Below are 9,576 nucleotides of genomic sequence, written 5' to 3' on the forward strand. Positions count from 1 at the left end.
GCAGGGTAAGGAGGATTAAGATTTGGCTAGGGGCCCCTGAGTGGCCCAGTTGAGTAAATGTCTGACTCTTGATCTCAGTTCAGGTCTTGATCTCTGTTTAAAAGAGAAAAAAATATATATTTGGCTGAGCAGGTTGGCATAAATGATATTTTTTTAGCGAGGGAGAAAAATAAAGAGGGGGGAGGAGCAGAGGGAGAGACAGAATCTTAAGCAGGCTCCACAGAGCCCAACTTGGGGCTTGATCTCCCAACCCTGAGATCGTAACCTGAGCCAAAATCAAGAGTCAGAAGCTTAACCCACTGAACCACCTGGCATGCGAGCTTTTGTGGGAAAGTTAACATCTGAACAAGGACTTGAAAGAGCTGAGAAAGCCATGCAAATGTCATTGGGTATAATATTCAAGCAAAGATCACACACAGTGCAAAGACTCGGTCAGGAGGTACATTTGAGGAATAGCAAGGAGCCAGAGTTGCTAAAGCAGAATAAGCAAAGAGGAGAAAATAGGAGATGAAGTTAGAAAGTAGGAGAGGGGGTTTTATAGGGCCTAGGAGGTCACTATGAGGACCTTGCTTTCACTGTATATATAAGATAAGGAGCCAGTGCAAGTCTTTGAGCAAAGAAGCAACAAGTTCTAACTTAAGTTTTGAGAGAATCACTCTGAGTGCTATGTGCAGGGCCAGGAGACTGGAAGCAGGGAGAACAGTTAAGACACTGTTGTATAGTCCTGGTTAAGAGTTAAAGGCAACCTGGACCATGGTAGCAGCAGTGGAAATGGCGAGAAGTGATCAGGTTCTAGACATATTTCAAAGGTAGAAGCAGTAGTTACGTGTGGATAGACTGGACATGGGTCGTGAGCAAGTCAAGGTCAGTACCGTGGTTTTTGACCTAGATAACTGGAAGATGAGGTAGCTTTCAGCTGAGCTGGGGAAGACTACAGAGTAGAGCAGGTTTGGTGAGGGAAACAGAAACGTATTTTAAATAGAAATTTGAGATGTTTACCCGGTATTTATTAGACAAATGGAGATAGCTATTCTGTAATTGTATATACAAGTCCGAGTTCAGAAGTCTGTGCTAGAGATACATTTGAAAGTCAATGGCATAAAATGGTATTTTCAGGTCTCAGGACTGAGTGAGATTACCTAAGGAATAGGTGTAGGTAGAGAAGAGGACCAGGGACTGGACTCCAGAGCACACAAAGTTGAAGGCTGTGGGAGAAGAGAAGGAACCTGCCAAGGTAACAGATAAAGATCAAACAATGAGTAAGGAAGAAAACCAGAAGAAAGATTCCTGAAGTCAAGTAAGATAAAGATCGAGAATTGACCCATAGATTTAGCAGCATAGAGATCGTAGTGGTGGAGGCGATGTCCTGATGTGAGTATCAGAGAGAAGAGGATTTTATTTATTTATTTATTTATTTATTAATAAACACCTAACGGAGGGGTTAAGTAACTTGTCCAAGGTCACATAGCCAGCAAAACTGGTAGTGGGTTTCAAACACAGCTGCTCTGCCTCCCCAGTCCCTGCTTCTAAGCACGGTGCACTCCTGCCTCTTTATCTCTGGTAGGACTTATATTTTGAACAGTTTTGCTGCAAAGAGCAGAGAAAAGGAAGAGTATGGGATCAGGAGGTCTGTTGTTGGTGTTGTTTCCTTTCATATGGAAGAAATAATGGAGTGATTCATTAGAAGCAGAGAACGAGTGAAGCAAGAGTGAGGAAAGAGTGCCGGAATAATGTCGAGCGCATGAGTGGTTGTAGGTAGGGGTATAGATATTTCATCTGTAGCAATAAGCAGAAAGGCACAGTACGTCCTTCCCTTTTATTACAGTGGGAGAAGTGTCCCTTTTTTTTTTTTTTTTGAAAAGCCAGCCATTCCAATGTCATGGGTCCCATCCCTTCTCATATTCTCAAGGACATTCCTCTTGTAATACATGACTACATAAATATGTCTTAATATTATCTGTCTTCAAAAACACTCCCCTACCTTCCACCACCACCTCCCCTTCCTTAACCCTCCCCTCCCAGCCTTTCTGTTTGGGCTTTGTCCTCACTGTACCACGGAAATGAAGTTCATGTTATTAATAACCTGCTTCTTGCCCGTGGTCCCTGAGGATTTTGTTCTCACCCACACTTCCTAGATGAGCTTATCCAGTCCTAGAGCTTTAAGTAGCATTTACATGTGGATGACTCTCAGACATTTGTCCCAAGTCCAGACATGCCCCTTCAGCTCCTGCCTCAGACTCACATACCCCGTTCTGTTGCTTCACACACATCTGGACTGCCCCTCCCCTTGGATACCTGGCTAATGGAAAACTCATGGTAAAGTCGAACATGGTAAAAGAAAGTGTATTCCCACTGTACTCCCACCCCCCAGCCCTCCCCATCTTATAATCTGACTCTCTCATCTGTAATTTCTCAGACAATAAATCTAGGGCTTTTCTATACTTCCTCTTTTCGTGCCACACATCGAAACCGTCACTGAAGTCTTGCCAACTCTACCTGGAAAAGATACTCCAGACTTCCTGCTACTTACTGTTTCCACTGATACAACCAGAGCACAGCCTACCCTCTTACCTGGACTCCTGCAGAACTCCTTAACTGGCTTCTTGGCCTTCACTTCTGCTACCTAACAGTCTATCACCCATATAATAGCCAAAGTGATGTCTAAAGCAAACTCAAGTATAAATCAGATCATGCATAAAACCCACAGATGGCTTCCCCTCATAACCACAATAAAATCCAGATTCCTGCCATATCCCTCCAGACCCTACAGCATGTGCTCCCTGCTGCTCTCCAATCTCACTTCTACTCTCTAGCCCTCCGTTACAATACACTTCTGCCCTGCAAGGCTTCTTTCTGGCCTTTGAGCATTTTAGGCTTGTTCTAAGCATGTTCTCTTCCCCCAGAGCTTGCCTTTGGTTCTTGTTGCGTCTGTTGGGATGCTCTTCTGCTTCTTGGCTTAGTAGCCTCATTCCCATTAGTCGTGTCGCAGCTCATACGTGAGCTTCCTCATGGCATTATCCGTACCATCCAGTTTCTGTGTTTATTGTGCGTTTCCCTTCATTAGAATGTTAGTTCATTAAGACTAGTTTTATTCACTGCTGACCCCGCACCCAGCACCTTGATTAGCAGCTGTCGCAGTGGGCACCACATGACTGATGAATATAGCATATAATAGGGGAAGTCTTCTTTGTTCTAGTTGGTTTTAAGAGGTTTTTAACCTTATCATTATTATGTGCCTTCTAGACCTACCATTGTACACAGATTCTTAATTAAGGCAACAATAGAAGAAAGAATGCAAGCAATGCTGAAAACTGCTGAGAAGAGGTCGGTAACAATTTCCTACCAGCTCATGGGTGTTTCCAGTTTGTATATGGTTATGCAAGTGTTTGGGCCTCCTTCACTTAGATGACCAGATACTTTTAAAAGCAAGATAGGACATTTAACCTATCTAGAACTTCCCAGTTAAAGCTTTAGACATCCTATATTTGATTTCATATATTAATAGTGATTATAATGTTTAAAAATATTTAAACCGCCCTACATTTCTTTGCCATACTGGATTACTTTTTAAAGAAATCTATCTTTATGCCCACCCTAAAATTCGGATGTCTATAAAAGGAAACTTAACAGTGTTGCTTTATACATCACACATGTCAGTCACGTGCACATAGGAAGATCTGGACTTAAACTCAGCTGGTGATTTTGATATTCATTCCAAAGGCAGAACAGAAGCGGGGAGACCAGAGGAGGCTTAATGTTAAAAACTTAATTTTAGAACTGTAAAACTTTCTAATATGTATTCCGTAAATTTCTTCCAAGTCATTTTGAAAACATAAACCAGTGCTTTACTACATCCTTACGAGATAGGTATGGTTGGCAGATACAGAGGAATGATGATTGCCTTGGGGAGATGTCTCTACAGAGGCACTGTGCATAGCGAAAAAGCAATTGGAAACCAGAAATCTTCCATTGATGGTTTATGGGAAGCAGAGAGTCTACTATGAAAGCTGTTTGCATCAGACATGAGGCTTTTTATTGTCAATGTTGTTTCCATGTGTAACAGAATCCAGCGATTATAGTTAAGCTGCTTAAATAAAATAGCAGTTAGAAGAGCTGTTGAAGTTCTCTTGAAATACAATAACTTTGGGAAGTAAGAAGGCACATTCTAAAGTGAGAGCCTTAGTAGCAGTTGGTATGCGTTTTGTTTCTTTGTTTTAGGAATTGTGGAGAGAAAAGGACATTTTTGTAACAAAGCCGGAAAGTGCTATACAGAAGTTTGGGCTAGTTTTGATGAGGTGTAATAGTGATCCTATTACTGACTTTGTCCTTGGAGGTTCATGTGGCTCTTACAAATACTGACGAGGGAATGTTTTCATGTTACAAGAATATTCTGAATATCATTATGTCTTAATAAATATAACACAAATGTAATCATTTGTTCCTTGGTTTCTTTCTGACTCTACTCACTTGGAAAAATCCTACAGTCACACAAACTCATCAGTGAAGCATCCAGAGGCCTCCGTCTTAACTTTGGCTGATCTGGCAGACCTTTTTACCAAAGAAACTGAAGAACTTGAATGAAGTACACTTGGTTCAGTCCACAGACTTTGATGTATTTAAAATTTTCATAGCTTATAGAGCAAAGTTATAAGTAAAAAATCCAGTAGATGTCAGTAAATACTATTCTTCATTGGATGAATTTCTTTCTTTTTTCAGTTGTACGGTGTCCTAGTAGTTACTGAGTCCTTTCCAGGTGTCTTGTTTCCAAAAGATCTATAAAGATTTTTAATTTTACCCTCCTGGGAAAACATTTATTTTTGTCCCAAAGAATATCTGTATCTGATGAGGCAAGAGAATTAAGAGGTAATGTGTACTTTTGATAAGATCACTCTTGAAAAGAGTTGGAGTAAGGGAGAAATTAAACTTGTCTAGCTTGGTACTACCTGGTATATTTGACCCACTTAAATCTCAGTTTTGGAAGGGCCTTCAGTATCTTTAGCACATGATTCACCAGTATCTTGGTAGTAATATTTTAAGTGGATGGTGAATTATATTAACTCCTAGTTATTTAAGTAGCTTTAGACTATAACTCCATGCATAGTAACTTTACAGTAATACAATTACTAACATAAGTTAATATTAGACAAGAATTTATTTTCTCTATATGTTGCTACTAAAAATTGAAACATTGAACACTTTTCTTATTTCTGTGATGTGTTAAGTAGTGTTGGTGTAAGCAGTGAACTTTAAATAGCATTTTAAGTGTATTCATGTTTATCATAAAGTTAGCTAAACTGCTTTCTCTACTTTTAATTTTCCTTATTGCTTTTACATACTTTAAGACTGATGTTTCTGTAAATATTGCAGTTTTTATAATTTTAGCTCTTAATCATTATAACATGGAAGTATGGCAGGGTTTTGCTTTTTTTTTTTTTTTTTTAATAATTATTATACTGATGTCATGGTTTCTTTTCCTGTGTCCTTGGAAACTAGACTTTTAACCACTAATATCTAAATTTGTGATATTTGTTATTTTATTTCACTAGGACCTCTCTCAAGGACTAGTATTTGATCTTTGGAACAAGAGAATGTCGTATTTACATAAGCAAATAATTGTAACCGATAACAACTGAGTGTTTCTTCTTCTGTGAAGAATTAATGGACTTTTAAATCACTAAATAATGAGTAGCTTGTTTTATCCTAGCCATTTGATGTAATACAAATGTTCTTGTTTTGTTTTCTTTGAGCCTTCAGAGTTTTAAATGACCCTCAGGACTCATTAGCTCCTACTTAGCTGCCCAGAAAACTGTAATAGAAATATCCCTTCTATCACATTTGTCCAAGAAGCTTTGGTGCTTAGTTAAGGTGCATTTTCTTATTCTAGGCTTATAGGGTGACATAATTCAACTGAAGAAAATACACACACATTTCTGGTGCTTATTCTGCAGTTGAAGGAAGATATGCATTGATTCTTTTATATGAAATTAAACAAAACTATTATTTTTGTAGCTCTTTACATATTATGAAGAGCTTTCCTGTACATTCACATTCAGCTTTAATTTGCCCAACAATCCTGTGAAGTTGATATAACTAATAACATTCCCCTTCTAAATGTAGAGAACCAAGGTTCAGAAATACAGAGAACTGTGCTTATGGCACGTAGCAAGGAAAGAGTGGAGCCCAGGTCCCCTGATTCCCAGTCTCATGGTCTTTCTCTAAATCTTAAGTCATGCTGAGATTCAGAAGGGCCCATGGTTGTAATTTAATGATGAGCATATTTCAGTATTTCTGTTTGTTTCCTAGTATTCCTTTTTGAGCTAAAGTTTTAGGGAAAACAATTTGATATGCTTCGATTTTGTAAAAAAAGGAAAAAAATATATATATAAATAATACCTATCTGTATTAGAGAAAAACTGTTCTTATTTATTTCTGTAAGATATCATTAAATAAATATTTTAGTGGAAATTGAAATTTGGGGATTTGTTAATTTCTGAGCCAAACAACATACAGTCTATTTTCTTGTTTTTTTTTGTTTTGGTCTCTCAACAAAAGGTGTCAAAATTGTTTATACTGTAAGATTCCATATTTTATAGACATTTATTATTTCTTCAAAACAGTTGTGGTAATTTTTTTTTAAGATTTTATTTATTTATTTAACAGACAGAGATCATGAGTAGGCAGAGAGCAGGCAGAGAGAGAGAGGGGGAAGCAGGCTCCCTGTTGAGCAGAAAGCCCAATGTGGGGCTCTATCCCAGGACCCTGGGATCATAACCTGAGCCAAAGGCAGAGGCTTTAACCCACTGAGCCACCCAGATGCCCCAGTTGTGGTAATTCTTCCAGACAGTCGTTCAACACAAATACAGATCTAATGCCACATCTTCTTGGCTGCAAACAAAGCCAAGTTTCCTACTTCAATCATTTTGTATTTTCTGAGCCATCACTGTGCTCACAAATAGTTCTGAAGTGGCTGCTGTACTAATGAACCCGTGAGAAGAAATGAGATCATAACAATCCTTCAAGAGTTTCAGTGTGTTTGCCTCTGGGGAAGCATTCTCTGTTAGGTGAACCCAAGTGAGTTTATTAGGACTGAAGAGATGGGGTAGATACAATGTAAAATACATATGCTAATTCCGTAATCCTTTGCCTTAAACCCAGATAGCTTCACTGTTTATTGTAGTTTCAGTTTTTCTTTTAGTGTGTAATTGCGGCAGAATGAGCCATTTGTTTGGTTTTTAGGGATTCCTTCTTTTCAGGTCATAGTAATAACAACAAACTAAAAACTAGCAACATGATAATTGAGCATGTAACCACAAATATTTTACGAATAATTATCAAACTCACAGTATTCATCAAACTAGTTAGGAATGGAATTGAGCAAAGCATGATTAATTAGCTATCAACTTAACCTGCCCTTTCAAGTGGACAGAGGAACAGTGTCTTTTAAATCTTCTTCTGCTCTCATTTACTGGATTTAGTGCATTAAAGATTTAGTGTGCTTGAATTCTTTGTTTATTAAACTCCAGAATAGCTTTTTTGAAATGCCAAAATCACCTTTGCTAAATGATCTTAATCATTCAATTAATTAAACTAATTTTAATTTAACATAGTTAATTTTTTTTAAGATTTTATTTATTTATTTGACAGATCACAAGTAGGCAGAGAGGCAGGCAGAGAGGAGGAAGCAGGCTTCCTGCCGAGCAGACAGCTGGATGCAGGGCTCGATCCCAGGACCCTGGAATCATGTCCTGAGCAGAAGGTAGAGGCTTTAACCCACTGAGCCACCCAGGTGCCCCTAACATAGTTAAATTAAATAAAAAATATTTTTCAGGGGCACCTGGCTGACTCATGTGAGTCAGAGCATGTGAGTTTTTAAATCTTAGAGTCCTGAGTTTGAGCCCCATGTTGGGCATGGAGGCTACTTTAAAAAGTAATTTCAGTTTTTCTAGAATTTAAGCAAAATCGCCCCAATAACATGTCATTTCATCATTTTTAACTGGCATATCAAAAGAAAAATGTAATGTCATTAAAACGGTACAGTATAAGCAATGCACTTTGAGCCTGTCTACTCTAGTAAAGGAAATTTAATCTTTAATAATATTTCTTCAAAGTAGGACCAATTAACATATTTTATTAAATTTTTGAGACTCTCCATGTATCTATTATATTGTGAACCCCACAAGAATGTTATCACATTAAGTGTTGAATATGAATCACTTAAAAGCCTTCCTTTAGAGGAGGAGTTTGCAGGTAATTGGTAATCTGAGGAGAATTCCTAGTCTTGTGATAGGTGTGCAGTGTTGCATCTGAATTCTAGAACACTCAGTATCACAGAAAATAGCACGAGAACTTAAGTCTTACCTTGCCTTCAGCCAGCCTTTCAGGGACACACGTTCTTGTCTTTGAAGGTCCCACACCATCCCTCGGATTCTATTCCATTATTTAGTATCAGTGACTTAAGACTGATTTTGTTTGTTAAATAGATATAGTAAAACTGAATCCTTTGTGCTGCAGCTCACATATGCAGCTCCTGTTTTTGCAAACTAGAAATAAAGGTTAGCCTTCTTTATCTGTATAATAATCCTTTGTGTAGGTGTCTATTGTTAGGAAATTGTTCGTTTAACCTTGTCTTTCTTCTGAACAAATAACCCACCCCTTCAGTCTTAAGGGTCTTCCTCTAAAGCCCTTTGGTATCTTCGTGTCTCCTGGAAACCTGTTCTTATTTATACTCCACACCCCTGATACCAAGGACCGGTTTAGTACGTGTGAGATCTTTGCAGATCTGTGATTTGTATCCCAGCACAATTACAATCAGTGACCCCTCCATTGCCTTATGGAGCAAATATATGTCCCCAAATTTCCTTAGAAATCTAGCTTCTCCTCACTTTATTAACAGTTTATTTAGAGTATGTCTATGGCAATTACCTGTGTTTAGTTTCTTGGAAGACCATTTAGTTTGTATTTGCCACATCCCTAAGTCTGTACTCAGAACTACAAAGGCATGTTACGCCTTCTGTTTCCCAGCTTCCGATAATGAAGTAAATGCTGCATCCAGTGATTTTTTCCAAACTCTTCATAAAAATTTCCACTAAGATGAGAGCATCATTGCCTGTTGATTTTGTTGAAAATATTTCCCTTTGGCGGTCACAAAAAGATGTCTTTGGTAAATGCAAACCTGTGCTTTAGAAAACAATGTATTTTAGTGCCTGATCTGGCTTTATTGTATCAGATTATTTATCAGTGGTTAGTTATTAAACTAATAAGCATCATTGTGGAATGTTGTATTTACTTAAAACTTCCTCAGTGCATCTCACTTTGTAAGTCTCTAAAGGATAATCAGGTTACTGCTCTTACTCTGCAAGTGACCATTCTACCCTACTTCCCACATAATTGCTTACCAGCATGATATGCTACAAATAAATACATAGCACTTCTGTCTTCCTATTAAGTTGCTAAGAACAACTCAGATAAGCAGACATCTAATTTATGCAGTAAGTTCTTTTAAAGGGATGATTATTTTTACTCACCATCTTTCTCTATGCATTTGGCAAAAGATGAGCAAGTTTCCTTCTTAAATGG

General features: G+C 38.1%; 1 protein-coding gene across 4 annotated transcripts in view; it reads left to right on the forward strand.

Annotated features, from left to right (window-relative positions):
* Nucleotides 1–6,471, forward strand: part of SHPRH (SNF2 histone linker PHD RING helicase) — an 87,434-nt gene extending 80,963 nt beyond the window's left edge. For 3 of the 4 annotated variants that reach the window (XM_082730349.1, XM_082730356.1, XM_082730350.1), the window contains exons 29-30: nt 3,244–3,324; nt 4,485–6,471. In XM_082730349.1, the coding sequence (XP_082586475.1) occupies nt 3,244–3,324; nt 4,485–4,581 (178 nt within the window). In that variant the 3' untranslated portion in view covers nt 4,582–6,471. Of the gene's footprint in view, nt 1–3,243; nt 3,325–4,218; nt 4,432–4,484 lie in introns of those variants that run through there. The other variant, XM_082730351.1, reaches the window with a different exon arrangement.
* Nucleotides 6,472–9,576: the final 3,105 nt, after the last annotated feature.

The sequence above is a fragment of the Mustela nivalis genome, assembly GCF_964662115.1.
Source record: "Mustela nivalis genome assembly, chromosome: 5".
In the NCBI taxonomy this organism is placed as follows: Eukaryota; Metazoa; Chordata; class Mammalia; order Carnivora; family Mustelidae; genus Mustela; species Mustela nivalis.